This window comes from Podarcis vaucheri, assembly GCF_965113315.1.
Source record: "Podarcis vaucheri genome assembly, contig: SUPER_10_unloc_1, whole genome shotgun sequence".
In the NCBI taxonomy this organism is placed as follows: Eukaryota; Metazoa; Chordata; class Lepidosauria; order Squamata; family Lacertidae; genus Podarcis; species Podarcis vaucheri.
The window spans coordinates 2236605-2259267 of NW_028118809.1; the positions used below are offsets into that span (position 1 = coordinate 2236605).

General features: G+C 45.1%; 1 protein-coding gene across 3 annotated transcripts in view; it reads right to left on the reverse strand.

Annotated features, from left to right (window-relative positions):
• Positions 1–12683: 12683 nt before the first annotated feature.
• Positions 12684–22663, reverse strand: part of PLXNB2 (plexin B2) — a 347353-nt gene continuing 337373 nt past the window's right edge. For all 3 annotated transcript variants that reach the window (XM_082242442.1, XM_082242444.1, XM_082242443.1), the window contains exons 36-38: positions 20577–20652; positions 18885–18959; positions 12684–15170 (exon numbers count right to left, since the gene is read on the reverse strand). In XM_082242442.1, coding sequence (XP_082098568.1) covers positions 15066–15170; positions 18885–18959; positions 20577–20652 — 256 coding nt within the window. In that variant the 3' untranslated portion in view covers positions 12684–15065. The remainder of the gene's footprint in view (positions 15171–18884; positions 18960–20576; positions 20653–22663) is intronic.

Here is a 22663-nt window from a genome sequence, read left to right on the forward strand (position 1 = left end):
ATTTCATTAGGAAGCAGATTAAAGCCCTGCCAGAAATGATTTTGTACTTAATAGAACATTCCTACATTTCAATCATCATATTGTAGATTCCTTACAGCTGTACTGCAATAAATACTGTTTGCGGCAAAGAGATCCTAATCACGAGCACTTCAGCTAACATTTGTTGAGAAACCCAGCCGTACCGCTAATTTTTAAAGATTAGCATGTTTCATCTAAGATTAATCTTCTGCAGCTGAAAACAAAAAGAAAACTAAACCGCTTATGGGAAATGATAATGAAAGAGTCCTATATTATTACACACATCGTGAATTGCATTACATAATATGGTCCACTTTCAAACACACAATTTAAGCTCACAGAATTAGGCTAACAAATCACTGATAGGGATTGGTGGACCCGACTTACATATGCAAAGACTATGTAAGAGGAAGGCCTTAACCCAGCTACTTCTAAGTGTGATGCCTCGAGTTCATACTGGTGCTTTACCATCTTATAGTGCTTTCCCCACTGATTTCATGTCCATCTGTGTCTGTATTCATTGGCTCACAGAGTTCTGTTTCTTCCACTGAAATTAATGGGAACTGTCATGCATGCAATAGAGTCGCATTAATACCAGGCGTCCACAGAATATCAAACAGGTAGGGGGCACCACATAAAACGGGATAATTACTCAATTAATCCATATAAGACAGAGATACCGTTAGCTGGCTCGGCTGTTGATGCTGGGAGAGGTGTCAAACCTGTTTTTGATAGGGCTGTGCTCCCCGAAAGCAGGTTTGCAGCTTGGGTGCCCCAGGTGAGCACGTTCTTAGGTTGCCAGGTGGGGATGTTGATAAGGAACACCTTTGATCAACTCCATCTGAACCAGTTGCATCTTTATCTGGAGAAACTGGGCCTAGTTCATCATCATCATCATCATCATTTATTATTTGTACCCCAGCCACTCTGGGAGGCTTCCACAAAAACCAAAAATACACTAAGATGTCACACATTAAAAACTTTCCAGAAGATGTCTTTTGAATGTCAGGTAGTTGTTTCTCTTTGACATCTGATGGGAGGATGTTCCGCAGGGCGGGTGCCACGACTGAGAAGGCCCTCTGCCTGGTTCCCTGTAGCTTTGCTTCTTGCAATGAGGGAACCGCCAGAAGGCCCTCGGCGCTGGACCTCAGCATCCGGGCAGAACGATGGGGGTGGAGACACTCCTTCAGGTATACTGGGCCGAGGCCGTTTAGGGCTTTAAAGGTTAACACCAACACTTTGAATTGTGCTCGGAAACGTACTGGGAGCCAATGTAGGTCTTTCAAGACTGGTGTTATGTGGTCTCGGCGGCCGCCCCCAGTCACCAGTCTAGCTGCCGCATTCTGGATTAACTGTAGTTTCCGGGTCACCTTCAAAGGTAGCCCCACGTAGAGCCCATTGCAGTAGTCCAAGCAGGCATATGTGGCTGAGTCATCATCAGTTTGGGTTACTGTGACACACTCTGTACAGTCATCCCTCATGTTATGTCCGCTTCATGTTATGTTCTTTCAGGTTACGTCCCATGGCGACCCGGAAGTACCGGAAAGAGTTACTTCCAGGTTTTGCCGCTCGCGCATGCACAGAAGCGCAAAATGATGTCATGCGCAGAAGCGGCGAATTGCAACCTTCGCGTGCACAGATGCAGGTTGCATTCTTTTCATGTTGAGAACGGCAGCCATGGGGTTTTCCTGGGAAATATTCTAGAAACTTCAGCCCCACTGGATCACAGCAAAGGCCCACAAACAGTACCTGAACTGAATGACACTCTCCTCACTTGTGATCTGCAGCAACTGGTACTCAGAGGCATATTGCCTTTGACAGTGGAAGAATAACATAGTCAGGGGGGATGAATATAGAAAAGTAGCTACTGATAGCTTTATCCTCAGTGAACTTGTCTGATCTTCTCTTAAATCCAACCCAAGTTGGTGGCCATCACCAGTGCTTTTTTCCACCCTAAAAAAATGTTTAGGGGTACTCTCATTTTGACTCAGGAAAATCACCATTTTATAGTTTGAATCAGGGAAAATAAATAAATACTGACCAATCATAGTGCTCGATTCCAACTCCTACTTCACACATTAAACGCTCGCTTCCATCTGAGACTCAAGAAACACGGTGACAGGAAATGAGGCTGCCATCAGGGCTGACAATGGAATTGACGATTTACTGTGCTAGAGAAGAAACTTAAAAAAAAAAGTTTCTTCTCTCATTAGATTCACAACATGTTTAGGGGTATGCGTACCCCTGTGTACCCCCAGAAAAAAAGTACTGGCCATCGCTACTACTTGTGGGAGTGAATTCTGTAGTTTATGCATCATATGACTTCCCCTTTTTTCCCCTGACCTGAATCTTTCCAAAATGCAGTGTCACTAAATGCCTCTGAGTTTTCCTATTAGGAGAAAGGGAGGAAAACGTGGCTTCAAGAATTCTGATAGAGTTGGTCCAGGATGTGTTTTCTGGAGTTTTCTGGAGTTTTCTGGAGATCAGAGCACATTATTCCAATCTTTTGCTAGCTTTATTGGTTACCAGTTTATTTCTGGACTCTATTCAAGGTACTGGCTTTGACCCTAAATGACCTGGGGCCGGCATATCCTCAGAATTGCCTGTCCCTGAATAAACCCGAGAGAGCTCTGTTCTTCTATGGAACTCTGTCTATGTTCCCTTGCCATCTGAAGTGTGATGGGTGGGAGCGAGAGAGAAAGTGGGGCCTTCTCAGGGGTGGCACCTAGCACCGGGTGGCATTTGATGCTGTATGATCACAAAGGTAATGAGATTTATGGGGGCAGACATTTCACATAACTGGGGCTGTGGTCACCCCACTCCCCTGAATTTAGCAACAGAAAATATTCCAAGAACTAGCAGTGTATTTTTCTATAGAAAAGCAAAGCAGCGGCATTTGCAAACTTCACTGTCATAGTGCAGTCAGTCCTTGGCCATTCCCCCCCCCCCCAGTTTGATGTTAAGGTCAGTAGGTTACAAAGAGCTAATGGCAGAAAATGTTCAGGTCGAGGAGTGCAGCAGCTAGGTGGGTTCCTAAACAAAGGAAGTACTGTTGGTGGATTCCCCAGGGAAGAAAACTGGGAACCACCTAATTATGCTTAGTAGACAAAACAGAAATGTACATGTGGTGCCCAGGTCTGATCGAAAACGATTTAAAGTGCTCTGCCGGCAGATTCTAGGCGATTCTAATCTCAGAAGGGCCATTTTAAATATACTTGTGCTTTTTCCTGTCACTCCCTGCACACACAGATATATCGCTCTGTTCAATTATTGTGGCTTTTGCATTTCCCCCTGTCCAGACACCGAGGTTGTTTTTAATTAAAACCTCTCCTCTTTCATTTATCTGATGCTGCTTAACGAGAATTCCTTTAGATTCCCTTAAATAACTTTCCCCTCATAGCCCTCGTTTGCTTTTGCGGTTGGCCGGCTGGCTGTACTTGTCATTCAGTGGAATGGAAATGTTGATGACAGACATCAAACGATATTGCAGGAAGCGTGCACTTTGGGACAGGGTGAGGGTGTTTCAAGGCATGTCTGAACAAGTTGCCGCCTGAAGCTTCACTTGGCAGGGCAGAGTGGGAAGTTTAAAATGCTGAGAACGTGGAGAGCAGTGCCACAATTTCCCAGGAATATGCAGGGTTCAGCAGAATCCACCGTTTCATGGCTGCATAGTGTAAGTTGTACAATCTGAGGCAAGGTGCTGTTATGATGGCTTTCACCCCAAGCAAACTGGGTTTCTTGACTTGTTCAGGTTGAGACATTTTTTGACTAGTCAGTCAATCCAAGTCTGAGGTGGCTTGTCACAGGATAAAAGGTGTAATTCTGCTAAAAGCAGTTGCTTCAGAAATATTTACACTGGCCCATCTTTGTCCTTGTTGTTGTTTAGTCGTGTCCGACTCTTTGTGACCCCATGGACCAGAGCACGCCAGGCACCCCTGTCTTCCACTGCCTCCCACAGTTTGGTCAAACTCATGTTTGTAGCTTCGAGAACACTGTCCAACCATCTCGTCCTCTGTCGTCCCCTTCTCCTTGTGCCCTCAATCTCTCCCAACATCAGGGTCTTTTCCAGGGAGTATTTTCCTCTCAAGAGGTGGCCAAAGTATTGGAACCTCAGCTTCACGATCTGTCCTTCCAGTGAGCACTCAGGGTTGATTTCCTTCAGAATGGATAGGTTTGATCTTCTCGCAGTCCATGGGACTTTCAAGAGTCTCCTCCAGCACCATAATTCAAAAGCATGAATTCTTTGGCGATCAGCCTTCTTTATGGTTCAGCTCTCACTTCCATACATCACTATTGGGAAAACCATAGCTTTAACTATACAGACCTTTGTTGGCAAGGTGATGTCTCTGCTTTTTAAGATGCTGTCTAGGTTTATCATTGCTTTTCCCCCAAGAAGCAGGCGTCTTTTAATTTCGTGACTGCTGTCACCATCTGCAGTGATCATGGAGCCCAAGAAAATAAAATCTCTCACTGCCTCCATTTCTTCCCATTCTATTTGCCAGGAGGTGATGGGCCCAGTGGCCATGATCTTAGTTCTTAGATCTTTGTCCTTACCCCTTCTCAATCTCTTGGACTTCTCAGCCAGTCTGTATGATGGTGATTCCATTAAGATTTGTGTGTGTGTGTGTGTGTGTTTTAAATTGAGGATATTTGAAAGCTGCAAAGAGGCAGCAGTTGTCAGCCTGATGGCATCTACACAGGGATGCTATGTGTGGAAGTTCTCAAATCCCATAACTTAACAAACCTTACTTGCTGACATCACTTTTTCTGACTCCACTATTAATAATAGAAGGGTCCTCTGCTCCATTGCATCTGGTAATTGTACAGCTGAATCAATCAATATTTGAACTGGTGCTTAACTCTGAGTCTGACACAAACTCTGCTAATTGGCATCTAAGTTTACAATTCTGAATTTGGTCCATAACAAAATGTCCTGCAGTGGCTAATTCAAAAAGTGCACAGGCTGCCCATACTTCTTTATGAACTTACTTTTTGAGACAGAGCATATGAGACCATGCCAAATCTAAATAGTGAAAATTGAATTCATATGATAAGAGTTAAGTTGTGGGCGAACATATCAGATGACACAGCGATTCTTCCAAAGCAGCTCTTTATTTGTAAGCTGGAACAGAACTGACTGAGGAGCTCAGTCAGCCTGCTTATATAGAGCTCCAGAACAATTGTAACTGTTGCAACTTTCTAAAACTATCCAATCACAGAACGTCACTTTTCGATCCTTTATTTGCATACAAACTATCCAATCACAGAACGTCACTTTCGATCCTTCATTTGCATAACTATCTACAGTATCCCCCTGCTGGCCCAGGGTGAGAACATCAGTACATAACAATAAGTATATAGGAAGTTGCCTTATATTGCATCAGGCATTGGCCTGTCTAGCTTGGCACTGACTGGGAGTGGCAATATGGTGTTGGAGGCAGGAATATTTCCTATCTGTGTCCAGAGATGCTGAAGATTTAACTAGTAACCTTTTGCGTACAAAGCTCTGCCATTGAGCTTTGGCCTTTTATAAAACCTGATAGTTAAAGGAAGTAATTAAAGCAGGCATAATCAAAGCACCTTTCTGTCTGCCAGTGATGAGACAAACAGAAACAGAGCAATAAACAGGAGGCAATTGGATTCTGCATCATCACCCTAATTTAATCTATAGAGCAGAAGGTCGAAAAGGCAAACTGCTGCAAGCTTTCTAATCATAACATGCTTGCCTCCCTCTTTAAGAGGCCCTTCTAAAATATGACACATTCCACATACAGATCACAGTCTTTGTGAATCTGTCTCCCACTTAAATGAATAGGCACATGCATACCCTGCTATGCCCCATTCATTACAATGGGACTTGAAAATGAGAAATGCTCATCATGTTCAGTGCACAGCCCTACAAAGGTACTGTTGTTTTGCATCCATAAAGCCACAACCTTGGTTAAAGGCTGCAGTGTCACTTACATAATTACTGGATGCTGCTGCAGCTAATCTGCTTGATAGAACAAAGCAGAGGCTTCATGAAAGACAGAGAAAAATCACAGGCTAATGCACTTCTCTGTTAAATGCAGAAAGGAGGGCAAGCACACAGTCACTTGTCACTATTAAGCAGTCATTTCTGTAACACTGAGATAAAAGCCCTGGAAAGAATGAGGGATTCAGCCACAGCCCGCAATTTGCCAAGTATAACAAAGCAGGATTGCTGACCTTTGTAAGCGCAAGCCAAAAGGCTGGTGATGAAAATCAGGATTCCAAGAAAAGGGGAAAACAAGTACAATCCCAAAGAATCAGACCTACTCCTTTTTTCCCCACCGTAAAACCAAGCAGAATTTTAAGGGGCAACCTATGGTATCGATGTCCAAGGACCTCATAACCTAGCCATTAGTTGTCTCAACGAGACAACAGTGAAACAAAAGCAGGGACAAAAGAAAAACCAAGGCTCAAATCTCTTTGTTATAGTTCCTTGTTTTGCAAGTTCATGCAGGGCTGTAAGCCCTGCTCACTAGTGGTGGGTGCATGTGTACTGAAACCCCTTGTTTTGTAGTGGCTTGCTAGACTAGATTATGGTGTCCTGATGGATAGCGCTTTGCACTAACTCTGCACTAACTCTGCCTGCACTGGCATTGTACTTTCACAATATTGGCTTTGCTTAAAACGGTAAAGGTAAAGGACCCCCTGGACATTTAAGTCCAGTCAAAGGTGACTATGGGGTTGTGGCGCTCATCTCGCTTTCAGGCTGAGGGAGCTGGTGTTTGTCCACAGACAACTTTCAGGGTCATGTGGCCAGCAGGACTAAACCGCTTCTGGCACAACGGGACACCATGGAGAATCCTTATTAGTTTGTCTGAAATCCCAGTTCTAGATTTGGGGCTTTAGTACAAATAGCTGAAAATTCATATTAGGACCCTGCCTATATTAGGCCAGCTGAAATGCCCCCAAATAGTTAAGTCCATTCAAAGGCGACTATGGGGTTCCAGTGCTCGCTATCAGGCCGAGGGAGCCAGCATTTGTCCACAGACAGCTTTCCGGGTCATGCGGCCAGCATGACTAAACTGCTTCTGGCACAATGGAAACACCATGATGGAAACTAGAGTGCACAGAAATTCCGTTTACCTTCCTGCCGCAGTGGTACCTATTTATTTACTTGCACTGGCGTGCTTTCAAACTGCTAGGTTGGCAGGAGCTGGGACAGAGCAACAGGAGCTCACCCCGTTGTGGGGATTCAAACTGCTGACCTTCCAGTTGGCAAGCCCAAGAGGCTCAGTGGTTTAGACCACAGCACCACCCCCATCCCTTTGCTTAAGCACATTTAGACAGACTTGTGGGAAAACAATAGGATCTTCAGGATAGGGACAAGGTTGCTCTTAACTGTGCCATCCACTGATGTTCTCTGCCCAGGCTTTTGGCTACATAAATTGCTTGTGTTTCCTGAAAACATTCATTTCTAGAGCCTTCAGAATACTGCAGCAATGACAGCAGGAGTGGGCAGCATTTTTTCCACCAACAGTTGAATTCTTATGGAAGTATTCTGCCAGCAGTGGGTGTGGGGCTAGAGGAACTGGACTGAAGGGGGAAAAAACAGATCTTCACACTTTCTTCCTGTTGCTCAGCTGGTTGGTATGTTGTTAGTCATGTAAGATTAGGCAGGGAGCCAGAAGCAACCTAGGGGGAACACAGATTATACCTACTCCTGAATTTGTGGAAGAAAAAAAAGGAGGTTTCTTGGAGATTATCAAAGAATGGCAATGTATAAAATACATGTACAAAATGCAGTTGAGATATGCACCCCCCCAAAGCCCACTGGGGATTGTGCATAATGGCTGGAGAATGTACAACATTTCCCTGAAATATAGACATTCCCCAAGACCTGCTGCAGATTGTGCATAATGCAATGCAGTTGAAATATGCACAGATCCCAAATCACGATGGGAATTATGCATCACGGCAGGAGAACACACAAAAGTTCAATCAAGATATGCACATTCTCCAGGAAACATGCAATTCCCTCTTCATGTATGTGTGCATTCTCCATGAGGCCTGGGGAATGTGCACAATGACCAATTGCAATGCACTTATGCACTTTAATCGCTCAGCTTCCATTCCCTTTAACACTCACACAATTGCTGCCCGCCTGCCCTGGCACCAAGGCTACTTCCCCCCTTCTGGGTTGTGTGAGGATAGTCTATTGCACCGCTGACATATATTTCTGCTAGTGCTGCTTTACTAACACCCTCCCCTCCCGCCCCGGTATATTATTATTATTGCCCATAAAGGTCAAAATTGCCTCTTTTCTCTGGCATCAGGCTACACACATCAGCTTTGATTCAGGAAGAGAATGCTTCTTTGTACAGCAGGTGCTCCAGATTCATAAAGGTGCAAATCAGAGCACAATCTAACAGCAGGAGAGGAGCAAGAGAACCGGCCAAGACCTATTTACAATGAGATTCCAAGAAAGACCCTCGAGGCAGCTTTGCAACTGGCAATGCCGCTGCGGCCACCACAAGCCTAGACGCAGCTGCAGGAAAACACATATTTTTTAATATCCCAGGGACTGGCACTCAGGCCACATAACCGCCGCAAGTGTGATCTTGTGCTGAATAAGGCCAAGCCACAGGAGAGAAAAGATTAAGAGTATCAAAGGAACACTTTTCTCCCTCTTTCACTTCTTTCTTGTTACACACTAGATTTGAAAAGAAAGAAGGGGGGAAAGGGAAAGGGAGGGGGGGAAGAGAACCATTTTGCTCAACATTCAATTTCGAGAAGAATTAAATTAGACCAAAACATTGTTCGGAATTAGAAGAGCGAAAAGGGGATTTTGGAAGCGCAGCGTGTGGCTTGGAGGTATTGCCCTCCCCTCATCAAAACCAAGCCATATAAAGCTTTTTAGAAAAGGAACTATTACCGTACTCTTGCCTAACCAACGATTCAACTCTCTCCTTCTTCCGATAAGTACTTTTGAGGTTTATTTTCTTTAAAGAAAAACTTCTGATTCAAAAAGCAATTTCTCCCACAGATTGTATAGAAAGATGTTAGCTGAGCCATTTAATTCTGTTAAGCGCTACTGGGCTTTCCACCCCACCCCCTCTTTCCCCTTTAAGATTGGCCATTTTGAAGTCAGCAGTGCCTGGCTATGCGTAGGCAGGACAGCAACTGACACACATTCCTCTCATTTGGGAATATAGTTGCCCTCTCATTCAAGATCACTGTACAGGTCAAACTTAGCAGCATCCTTATTTCAGAGGATTGCAAGTTCCAATTGCTCTTATTTTTGAATTATTGATTGTCATTTACCTTTAGGAGGGACAGACGGAAATTAAGGGCACCAAAAAACCAAGTGAATGCTGTTATTTATTCTTGTTTCTTTTTTCAAATTGGTAAAGACAGTAAACTTGAGGCAGTGTACTGAATGCATTGTTCATATCAATAAATTCCAACTCACATTCATATAAAAGCCTACCTAGTTTCTCAGTCTTCTCCCACCCTTCCTCATTTGCCTCCTACCAACACCCTGTCCTTACTTTGTTTTGATTTAGGGACATGGGTGGCGCTGTGGTCTAAACCACTGAGCCTCTTGGGCTTGCCGATTAGAAGGTCAGTGGTTCGAATCTGTACAACAGGGTGAGCTCCCATTGCTCGGTCCCTGCTCCTGCCAACCTAGTAGTTTGGAAGCACACCAGTGCAATCAGATAAATAGGTACCACTGCGGCAGGAAGGTAAACGGCATTTCTGTGCGCTCTAGTTTCCATCATGGTGTTTCCGTTGTGCCAGAAGCAGTTTAGTCATGCTGGCTGCATGACCCAGAAAGCTGTCTGTGGACAAATGCTGGCTCCCTCGGCCTGATAGCGAGCGCTGCAACCCCATAGTCGCCTTTGATGGACTTAACCATCCAGGGGTCCTTTTTTTACCTTTACTATCTGATTTAAGAGTTCTGAAGAACTCAAAAGCTTGCACACTATTTGGGGGCATTTCAGCTGGCCTAATACAGTGGTGCCCCGCAAGACGAATGCCTTGCAAGACGGAAAACTCGCTAGACGAAAGAGTTTTCCGTTTTGGAGGTGCTTCACAAAACGAATCTCCTATGGGCTTGCTTCGAAAGACGAAAATGTCTTGCGAGTTCCTGCGGGGTTTTTTTCCTCCCCCCTTTTTCTAAGCTACTAAGCCGCTTATCAGCTGATCCGATAAGCTGATAAGCCACTAAAAGCCGCTAATAGCGCTAATCCGTCAATGGGCTTGCTTCGCAAGACAAAAAAACCACTAGACGAAGAGAATCACAGAACGGATTCTTTTCGTCTTGCGAGGCACCACTGTATAGGCAGGGTCCTAATATGAATTTTCAGCTATTTGTACTAAAGCCCCAAATCTAGAACTGGGATTTCAGACAGACTAATAATTCTCCTTTCTACTGGACTTTCTGGATCTTTCCTTGCTGCTACCTCTGTGAAGCTGAGCTCTCTCTCCGCCTCCCCCCATGCTAATCTCACGGCTGCATCAGTTACCGGTAACTGGTTTTCAGGAATCAATTAATTAATTACTGCCCATTCGGGACGTTGATGCTTCAGCAGTGGCAGAGGGGCGGCCGCTGCCTTGACCTCAACTGCCATGTTTCCCCTTCCTTCGAGACTTCTGTCTCCTTTCTCCATGAGCCTGGGCAGCCCCTGAGTTGTTGGTTCTTCGGTGGTGGTGGTGGGGAAGTGGTGTGCGGTGGGTCAGGCATGGAAGGCGGAGAAGGAGGGCCAAGAGCAGAGGCAGCGGTGAGGCTTGGGCAGTGCGGTGCCTCCCTTCCCATCAGAGCAGCCCCAATTCCATTCCTACTTGCGTGCAAGCAGGAGGGGTCAGGGATCCCTCAGCTGGGAAGGGAGGCTTCCCGTTGCCTATCTCAGAGATCCCTGCCCCTCCTGCTTGCACACAAGCTCTGATAGGCAGCATGAAGCTTCCCTTTACAGCTTTGCTGTGGGGTTAGGGAAGGTGGAGGCAGGTCTTAGAGCCCCTGCACAACCATCATATGGGGACGTCTGAGCAGCTCCTGAAGCCAGCCAGAGCCAACTGCTCCGGGCTGCTGAGACTGCTGCCGCTGTGTTTCCCGGGGACATTAGATGAAATCCAGGGACATTCCAGGGATGGAATTTGTCCGGGGACTTATTCGCAAATCCTGGGACTGTCCCCGGGAAACAGGGACATCTGGTAACCCTAATCTAATGTACACCTAAGGAGCATCAGGATTATAAGATTCATGTTACTTCTGGAATGTGCTTGAGCATGATCAGTCCGTTGCTTGCTTTTGTCAGGCTGTTTGTCCTTCACTGGTCTCCTGCTATTATTGCAAAGGGGGCTTGCAGTCAATAAATACACTGTTTTTCTCTGTGGAGCAGCAATGATTTATGTATAATAAAGGGGTCCCATTCTAATCTATTCAGATCTTCTGTAGCTTCTGAACTGTGAAGGTATGTGGAGCTTGAAGGAGGACTAGCTATTTTGACCTCCCCAGGCGAGAGATTGGGAAGTGATTGAGATAGGAGACCCTGGTGTAAGCTGGGAGATCAGGCCACCATACAATGTAGGAAAGTTAATTGTGATGAGCTTCCTTTGGGAATACAGTCGTATCTTGGATCCCAAATGCCTTGGTACTCGGACGTTTTGGCTCCCGAGTGCTGCAAACCCAGAAGTGAGTGTTGGGGTTTGCGAATGTTCTTTAGAACCCGAACATCCGACGGGCCTTCCGCAGTTTCTGATTGGCTGCAGGAGCTTCCTGCAGCCAACCAGAAGCCGCACCTTGGTTTCTGAATGTTTTGAAAGTCAAACAGACTTCCGGAACAGATTCCGTTCGACTTCCAAGGTACAACTGTAGTGACAATCCCCAAATGTTTTATGTTGCCATTTTATTTCCTCGTTTGGATATTCTTCTCTCTTCTGTTGATTTTTAAGCTGTTAAGGCAGGTTAGCTTACAGTGGTACCTCAGGTTACATATGCTTCAGGTTACATACACTTCGGGTTACAGACTCCACTAACCCAGAAATAGTACCTCGGGTTAATAACTTTGCTTCAGGATGAGAACAGAAATCGTGCTCCGGTGGTGCGGCAGCAGCAGGAGGCCCCACTAGCTAAAGTGGTGCTTCAGCTTAAAAACAGTTTCAGGTTAAGACCGAACCCCCGGAACGAATTAAGTACTTAACCCGAGGTACCACTGTGTTTGCATTGTTTTTATATGGGTTTATTTATTTATTGACATTCTGATTATCTGTCCTTACTACTTTTTTAATTTTTGCATTTATTATTATTCATTTGATATGCTGTGAACCGCTTTGTGCACCATTGTGGAGTAGTGGCAAATAGACAAAATGATGGTGGTGACTGTTTGCTTTACAAATGAATAAGAGTGATTTCCCAAAGAGTTGGCCAGATGTTACCTGTCTTGGGCAGTCCCCTAAATTTACTTATTTCTTTACAATTTTATTCTACTTTTTAAAAGCAACTAATGTCCTCAAAGCAGGTAACAGTGCACAGCAATATAACTGGAACCAAGTAGAATAAACATATAGCTACCCTTTAACTTTTAAACAAAAGGGGAAGACTTCTGGAAAAAAACAAACCCACGATACACTGTACTCCCAGGTCCACTCAGTTCAGTCTTAAAATGTCTGAAGAACATACTTAGACAATTCAGATATTACACTTTGTGGAAAAAAGATTGTATTTGATTTACAATTCACAGGATTTACAAATAATGACAAGATAAAACAGATTAGCAAGTTTGGATACCTTTGCTGATCAGACAGAAGGCAAGTATAGAGGCATAATTTGACACAGAATTCTTAGGTAAAACTATTCAGAGTTCCTTACATTCCAGGTGTGCTGAGGAAGCGCATATAGATGAAAGCAAATGTTTAACATAAAAGGAAAGATATGAAAAGTGACACCCTGTTACTGCCTCCCTTTTTTTAACTTCTATCGGAATTCACGGCTGACTTCCACAGTAGCCATGAGAATCACATTGCTAGTGGCTTGCTCCAAAGAAATCAGGAAGAGACTTACCGATACATCTGACGATGAACATGAAGGCAACAAATTTGGATAACTCCAGTACAGGGAGAGAGGTAGCAAACTGAAAGTCTGTTACTGTGTTAGGAGCCAAGCAGGTTTAAGGTGTCACAGGACAGAAAACACCAGAGCAACACCAAAAAGATAATGAGCGTTTTGATGGCAGTGCTACATGAACTGCCCCAGAAGTATGGTGAAAAATGAATCTAACAAAGATTGCTTTGCTTTTTTTTGTGCAACATAGCAATTTAAGATAACGTACCAAGCTTTATCAAATGGCCTGGAAGCTGACTAATATTGTAAACACACAATACATCTTTGACGAGTTACTTTAATTTCCATAGCTAAGTTAATGATGATTATTCCATCCATTGCAGCATTCCAAGGCTCAAGTGGTGTTTAGATTAGACGGGGCACAGGATTTCCTTACAATGAGTATTTTACATTAACAACACAGATTCCAACCCCCCCCCTTTTAAAAACACACACAGACAAAAACCAAATAACAATCTCCCTTGGATAGTGTGAAGATTTGTTTTTAAAAAATCCTATGAACCATTCCAACAAAAGATATACATATTTGAATCATGTCAAACAGCACACTATTGGCAATAAGCTAATTACAGGCATTCTGCTGGTCAATTTTCTCACAAAAATGTCATCAAACCACACATAAATATTTTTGATACGATTCTCTTTACAAAACCATTCAGATCCATATAATTAGTACAAGTAAGGCACATTAGCATATGTAATAAAACTATCATTTAAAAAAGAAAAGAAAAGGCCAATTTTATTTGCCACGATTTCTGAATCAAATTATAATTTGCCACCGGTACTTTCCATCAGGGATGAGAAGAGATAGTCTTGCAACTCTGTAGGGAAGTCTACAAACTTGCCAGATCCAGATGTTTCTGGGTCTTGGATAATCATGATATGTTACCATTCTCTTGCTTCCCCCACAACAAAAGCATAAAATTGCACTTCTATGCAGCCAAAAACCGGCTTTGCTTTGGCTGAACACACGCTCTTCCCAGGGTATTTTCCCTCAGTGTGTGATTCAGAATTCATGTGGCAGCAACAGTGTCAGCAAGTGCGAACAATCACTTTGCTGAAACCTAGACAAAACCACTGTTCATTCCCAGCTGTTGCTTTGCCAGCGGTGCACTAGTTATTTGGAAGTACCTGGTAATCTTGGCGCTCTGAGGACATTGGGTACCTTGCATGCTCTGCACACTGAATACCATGCAAAAGTACTCATACATCATGGTTAAGATTTATGCTCTTAGGGGGACATACATGCACCTTCCTAGTTAAAGGATCAGTCCATCCCAAATAATCTACAGTATTGTCCACTTTGACCCTGGCAAAGTGAGTAGGAGGGAAACAGTCACAACCACTGTTTTTAGCACTTGGTTTTCAGATATGTAAAGATGTATAGTACCAAACCCACTGCAATGTCTTAAACAGAAAAAAGTCATAGCAAATGTGGCTTTCGTTCTACTCATTATGAGCAGAACACAGGACAACTGGATTTATTTATTTTTTTTAAAAAAAGAATAAGAAGAAAATCTATTTCCAATTACTGAAATTAAAAGAGGGATATTGCATTTATTTTTCCAATATGCTATTACTTTTCTAGTACACATATTGCTTAAAAAGTATAAAGAATGCTATAGGTAGTGAATTTAACTAGCGTAATGAATTCTAAAAATGCTGATGCTTCAAGATTGTACTATTTGATTAAATGAGCTATAACTTTACCCTCCCCCACCCCAGAGGACTTCCCTCATTTCCCACTGAAAATTCATTTACACACAACACAGGATTTTAATTAGAAGCATAATTTACAGTAAAAACTCTTTACATTACAGCTTTGCTATAAAAAAACCAAAATCTTTTGTTTTTCATTTAAAGTTGTAATTACACATTAAAAAATAGAACACTATTTCCTTATTAGGAAGAATGAATTTACACATCCAGATCAGTCTTCTTTATTGCAGCTTTCAAATTAAAGGTCAGTTACTTTATTCTCTAAAGCAGCTGCTATCTGTTGTAATCGAAAAGCAAGCTGCATTTTTTGAGCAGCTGGGTCCTCTTCCAGTGCATTTATGATCTAGAAGAAGAAGAAGAAGAAAAATCAGGATTCAGGCAAGACACACAGCTTCAGTTTTAGTTTTCACAGCCATAGGCCTGTTCAGCTATATATTACGCGGAAGAAAATCTCATGGATTTTGAAGGGTATTATTTCAAAGTGTAGATCAGAAGCCACGTTGCTTTACTAAGACAGAATAGCGGAGAGATTAAAGAGGCAAAAATGACTAGAGAGGGGGAAGGCCTGCCATTGCAGAGTCATCTCCTCTGTGGGTGGTGGGTACTTTGCCTGGCAGCCTGCATAACCCTCAAATGCTTCCCACTGCCAGGAGAGCTCTGTCCTGGCTGCCTGAAGCTACCATCTAAATGCAAGCAACTCTTGATTGTTGACACAAGGGCAGATTGTGTGTGTGTGATGGGGGGGGGGTTCATTCAGATTGGTTGGGAAGTGAACCAAGCCATTTCCCCTTTTTTTTTTTTTAAGAATGCCTTGTGTAATGCAAACCCTTGTCTGTCTCTAATTACCTATAGTCATACCTCTTGTTACTTTTGCTTCAGGTTAAATCTTTTCAGGTTGCGTCCCGCAAGTACTGGAAGTACTGGAAACGGTTACTTCTAGGTTTCGCCGCTCGCGCATGCGCAGACACTCAAAATGACATCATGCGCAGAAGCAGCAAATTTCGACCTGCGAACACGCAGACGTAGGTTGCGTTCTGCTCATGTTGCGAACGGGGCTCTGGAACGGATCCCGTTTGCAACCAGAGGTGCCACTGTATTCAAAGATGAGCACCATTACTAGCCAATAAATTTTTAAAAAGCGTGGCAGAAATAAGGAATGCTCCATAACTTGTGGATACTGAACTTTTGTTGTCTGATGGTAGCTAGTTTGTCCTACTGACAATTGATTTTGTTGTTTCACTGACAGGTGTGCCCCTGCCTATATTTTCTTGGCAGAAGAGGAAGCGACAACTATCGTGAAAGTGGACAAGCTCTTTAAAGAGGCTCTGAAGGCTGCTACAGGTGTAGCCAACGGTTGCAACATCATGGCGCCCAGTATGAAGCTCAGCACAGTAAGCCAGCTTCTCTCCCTTTGACTAATAGTCCCGAGATCAGGGGTGGGTAACCTAAGGCCCGGAAGCGGCCCATTCGCCTTCTCAATCCTGCCCACAGACGGTCAAGGAATCAATGTATTTTTACATGAGTAGAATGTGTCCTTTTATTTAAAATGCATCTCTGGGTTATTTGTGGGGCATAGGAATTCATTCATTTCCCCTCCTTCAAAATATAGTCCGGCCCACCACATGGTCTGAGGGACGGTGGAGTGGCCCACAGCTGAAAAAGGTTGCTGACCCCTGCCCAAGATCTTTCAAGAGATAAATACCGTATTTTTCGCTCTATAAGATGCACTTGACCATAAGACGCACCTAGTTTTAGAGGAGAACAAGAAAAAAAATTCTCTCCCTCTCTGCACAGCGCCTCTTCAGCAAAGCAGGAGGAGAAATGGAAGGGACTCAGTTTCTCCTACCGCTTCACTGAAGGGGCACTGCGCAGAGAGGGAAAGCTGCGCAGCGCCTCTCCAATGAAGCAAAGTCAGAACAGCAAGAGGGATCGCTGCACAGCCTGCATTCGCTCCCTAAGACGCACACACATCCCCCCTTACTTTTTAGGAGGGAAAAAGAGCGTCTTATAGAGCGAAAAATACAGTAGTTGTGGGTAGGCCTGGGTGATTTATCAATATATTGTCCAGGGACCGGTATGCGGGCCAGGCAGCGATGACAGCTTCACTCAGTGGTATATCGCTGGTGAAACCGCAGCCACTCCTGAGTCCCTCTGCCTCCAGTGCCCAGCACGCTGAGGGAGAAACAAACTGCAGCCGGGAGCTGGAGGCAGAGGGAGTGGCCGCGGTTTCACCAGCGATATGCCACTGGTAAACCCACGCTCTGCTCTCTTACCAGAGCGGAGGGAGAAGGAAATTGCATAGACAAGGCGTGATACAGCTTGTTCCTCCCTCCCGCTTCTTTAAACTGCTTGGCTGAGGAGTGTGCCATGGCCCTTGCCTCAGCCAAGCAGTTTTGCAAAGCCCCAGACCCCACGAGCTAGCGGCAGGGTGGTGCTTCTGTTAAAGGGCTCCCACTCCCCAGCCCCGCTCCATCACACTTTTCCATTGAGGTGGGTGTGGCTGCATGCCCCTCAATGGAGAAGTTTAAAGGAACCCCCACCTTGCCTCTGGTTCACACAAGCCGGCAGAAGGATGCCTCTTTCCTCCTGGGGTCGTTCACTCCAGGAGGAAAGAGGCGACGGGCCTGCACGGGCAAAGACAGTCAAATGCATGGAACCCGACAGGCTCCATGCATTTGGCTAGCGCAGTGTGGTCTGTCTTCAAGGGGGCGGGGAGGAGAATAAGCTCGCTCACTCCCCATGCCAACAGTGGTGGAGGGAGCCTCGCAAAGGACCCTGTCGCTTGTGCGCAACCAGCAGGGACCTCGGGGCTGGCTCAGCTGAGGCAGAGCAGCCCTCTCGCCCTCCCCTCACAAGGAGCCCCAGGTCTCTGTTGCTCACGCACGAGCTGCACGGACACCGGCTTGCTAAGTTGGGGGGCACGAGCCTTTCCGGCCCTCCCCAGCTCAGCCGCAGGCTGGGGCCGATGCAGCTTCTTTCAACATCACAGTTTATCACCAAACCACGATGTTTGGCTGGTGGTAAAGCTCGGTGATGTTGAGTTTTCAACATCGCCGAGCCTTAGTAGTGGGGTGGGAGACGTGAAAATAATGGCAATATATTTCACATCTGGCAACCAATGGACCCCTCTGGTTTCAGATGGGTAGAAGAGTCTAAAAAGCCTGGGACACTAAGTTTCATGGACCTCTAACAACTATGGTGGCTCATTTCCAGAAGTAATGCATTTAGTATTATCTCTGGAAGTGTATACTCAATTCTGACCAAACTAAGCCTCCTATGTATATTTTGCTCTAGGAGGAGGCCTAGTTGGGTTAGAATTGGGTACAGACTTCCAGAGATAATGCCAAGTACATTACTTCTGGTAAATGAGCCACCAGAGGGCTGTGAAAAATTGTGCCCCGGGCTTTTTAGACTCATCTACCCAAGTACTGAAAGGGACGCGGGTGGCACTGTGGTCTAAACCACAGAACCTAGAGCTTGCCGATTGGAAGGTTGGCGGTGAGCTCCCGTTGCTCGGTCCCAGCTCCTGCCAACCTAGCAGTTCGAAAGCACATCAAAATGCAAGTAGATAAATAGGTACCGCTCCGGTGGCAAGGTAAACAGTGTTTCCGTGTGCTGCTCTGGTTCGCCAGAAGTGGCTTAGTCAAGACCCAGAAGCTGTCTGTGGACAAACGCCGGCTGCCTCGGCCTATAGAGCAAGATGAGCATGCAACCCCAGAGTCGTCCGTGACTGGACCTAACGGTCAGGAGTACCTTTACCCAAGTACTATTGGTTGCCAGATGTGATTTCCCATCCAGCTCTCCTACCTCACTAATTTGGCTAACATTTGTTATCAGCACCACCAGTATTTTGGATTCTTCTAAGCAAACTCCAAAGATGTCAGCACCAACCTGCCCCTCCAACCCCCACGTATCAGAAATACAGCGCCTGTAAAAGCCAAGCACCAGGTAAGCTAGGAAATCATGAGCCCAAAGTCTATTAGCCTGTTGGCTCTTTTTCCTTGCTGCGGTGGCCCTTTTACATCATAATAAAGCCATTCTGACAGTGGAAACTTACCTCATCATAGTATTTGTTAGTATACTGGTAGAGCTGGTGTAAAGCCACAAGGGTATTTAATGAGTCTGTGTGTGCCTATTAAACAAAACAAGAAGAAAAAGGAATGCGTCAGGGCACCGTCCTGGCTGCATAAGAACTCCAATGAAATATATATAGGAGCACCAGACACGATGTAAATCCCTTTTCCATATCCCAGCACTGGTACGCAAATCTTTTAATAGCTGTCTGGCTCGGTGAGGAAGTGAAACTGACAATTTTCAGGAACAACCCCCCCACCCCCACCCCCGTTAAGGTCTCCTGCTGGATTTGTTACAGCCAACCATGCTGCTTTCCTCATCATAGAAAGGGGTAAGCAGTAGCCTTAGTCTGGAACAGGTTGACTCCAGATGCTTACAGAGGTCATGCGTGCAAATGATCCAAAGAACACCAACTTCATCTGGTTAAGTACAGTGGTGCCTCGCAAGACGAATTTAATTCGTTCCGCAAGTTTTTTCTTCTTGCGAGTTTTTCGTCTTGCGAAGCACGGTTTCCCATAGGAATGCATTGAAAATCAATCAATGCGTTCCTATGGAGACCGTCTGGGGACAGAGGGGACGTGCCGCTCTGTCCCCTCTTTTGAAGCAAGGGGCTGCGGGGAGAAGATCGCTTCTCCCTGCCGCCCCTTGCTTCAAAAGAGGTCTGGGGACAACGGGAAGAAGCGCTGTCCCCGGAGCTTGCGGGGCAAGCTTCATTTTGCGAAGCAAGCCCATAGGGAAATTCGTCTTGCGAGGCAACTCAAAAACGAAAAAACCTTTCGTTTTGCGAGTTTTTCGTCTCGCGAGGCATTCGTCTTGCGGGGCACCACTGTACTGTAGAATCAAGTCCACCAACATCTAGTGGCCAACATTTGGAAAGCCCACAAGCAAGTGGTGAGGACAATAGCCTTCTCCCTGCTGATAGTCACCAGCAGCTGGAATTTAGAGGCATAGTGCCATCATGATGAATAGCCCTATCCCCCTGTAAATATGGCTGATGCCCTGTTAAGGCCATCCAAACCAATAAAAAACATGAGAAGACATTTAGACAAGTCCCTTGTGAGTTTCATCCACACAAACTAAATTTTAAATTAATCTTGAGGACGTGCCACATGTAAATTCCCTGAATGAAGCCAATTTGAAACTATGGCTGTGGCTTCTTTCCCCATGAGCCTTTTTTCCTCTGTGCCGTTTTATTCAACTAAGCTATTAGAAATCCTATCGCTTTTGTTGACATGGGGGGGGGGGAGGGAATCACCTTAAAAGAATGCTTGAGCATCCTTTAAAATCAATAATTCACAAGCAACGCAATATATCATAATTGTATGGGGGAAAATAATTCAAAAGATTCCACTGGACAGGCAGAAGTTCTAATTGGACGTGAGCACAAAATGACAAATGCCAGAGCTTCATGCCTCTACAGTCATACCTCATGTTGCGTCTGCTTCAGGTTAGGTGTTTTCGAGCTGCATCCTGCAGCAACCCGGAAGTAGCAGAATGGGTTACTTCCGGGTCTCCCCGCTCACGCAGAAGCGCTAAATCAAGCCGCGCATGTGCGCAGACGCAGCGCTTCAGCTTGCGTCAGTTCCATGTTACGGATGGGCCTCCGGAACGGATCCCATCCATAACACGAGGTTCCACTGTATTCCCAAAGTAAGAATTCCAATTTGATACTTACCCTGGAAATCTCTGCTAAATGTGTATTCATGTCCTGGTCACTCACTTGTACCATTTGGCGAATACCTTTGTAATAACTAGAAAAAAAATCAACCAAAACAACAATTTTTAGTTGATGCAGTTCATCATTTTAAAAATGCATTTATGCTTCGTAGTAATTTTATTTTTCTAATACCGTATTTTTCGCCCTATAGGACGCACCGGCCCATAGGACGCACCTAGTTTTCAGGGGGGGGGGGAATCAGGGAAAAAAATACGCAGCCTGTGCGCTACTCCAAGACCTTCTCCCTGCTTTTGCGGGAGGTGGCGGAATTCCCCCACCTCCCGCAAAAGCCCACAGGAGCCCCACGTGACTCCTGCGGGCTTTTCGACCAGGAGGGAGAAGGGACTGAAGCGGCCAGTCCCTTCTCCCTCCTCGGGGAAAAGCCCCCAAGAGCGGTGCGCTCTTTAAAGGGTGCGCGGCTCCTGTGGGCTTTTCTAGGAGCTGGGGGAATTCCCCCACCTCCTAGAAAAGCCGCGGAGCCCCTTTAAAGAGCGCACGGCTTTTGCCTGCTTTTGCGGGAGGTGAGGGAATTCCCCCATCTCCCCCAAAAGCCCAAAGGAGGGTTGGAGAGTAGCGGGAAGGTGTCACGCACCTTCCTGCTGCCCCCCCATCCTCTGGGGCTGCCGATGAGGGAAGCGCTGCTTTCCCCACTGCCAGCCTCGAAGCCGGGTTGGAGAATAGCGGCAAGGCGTCGCACGCCTTCCCGCTGCCCCCCATGTGATGGGGGAAGCGCTGCTTTCACCCACCGCCAGCCTCAAAGAGCAGACTCTCCTGGCTTCAGCGGAAGCAACACGAAGCCTCCGGAGCGCAGGCTTCGGAGGCTTTGCGTTGCTATCGCTGAAGCCAAGGAGTCTGCATCCGCCCCATAAGACGCACACACATTTCCCCTTCATTTTTGGAGGGGAAAAAGTGCGTCTTATAGGGCGAAAAATACGGTAACTACAACATCTACAACTACAACAGAGGTGCTCAAGAAATTGCAAATTTCCTTATGAAATGATCTGATCTGCATCTCTTGTTTCTTCTTTGCTTATACACACAATTGGCTTAATCCATCAAAGCGCTGCTACCATTGATTTCAACAACCCATGAGCGAAAGGAAGAACACACTGCATAACTTAGCACAAACCAGCAAAACTTTCTGTGGGCATTTGAACAGATTAGGTAGCGCCTCAATAAACATGGTTGCTTCTGCACTGCTGCCCAAATTCTGTCATGTTCGACAAGTATACTGAACTATGGGGATTACCCGCCTCATTTTTGAGAACTGCCAAGGCTGGCAAAAGAAGCATAGCCAAGCAAATGTTCAGTGTTTCTTACAGTCTGATCCCACAAATGCTTCTACTGAATTAAATGGAATTTAGTCCCATGTAGCTGTGCATAACATTGCAGTGTTAGACGTATTGGGCGAGGAATTAAACTTTATAGTCAGAAATAGTTGGAATTTAGGAAGTGTTACAACTGGAATCGAGTGTATATTTTCATCTCCCTTTTTAACAGACTTCTAAATGAAGGATCTTGCAAACACCCATCCCCCAAATCTGCTTTCATCATTAATACTGAATTTTAAAATACACCAAAGTATATAGCTTTTGCAAGCTGAAGTATAACAGACAGCTCCAATAATCAAGCTTGAAAAATGTCACCAGAGACCTATACTCTAGCCTTTGAAAAGTCATGCCACAAAAAAGTTGTTAATCCTTTAAGGTGCTACAGGACATTTGGCACTTGTGAAATACTTCTCAACATTCTTTCTTCAACTTCTGTAATGCAGTTCACTGGATAGGACATTATAAAAACCACATTTGGAAAGGGAGGGGGGGGGAGACTAGTCTGAAAAATTAAAGATCAAAAGCCACGAAATTAACCCCAGATTCAAAGGTTTAAAAATCATTTAACATGTTCATTAACTTGGAGAAAGCCTGACACATTTATGCCTAATTTCGTTCAGTCTGATTAAACAGATACCTGTTTTGAAACTACATATAAAGCTGTTGCAATATTTGATTTCACATCTGGATAGCAGGCAATAATGGGTGGTTATC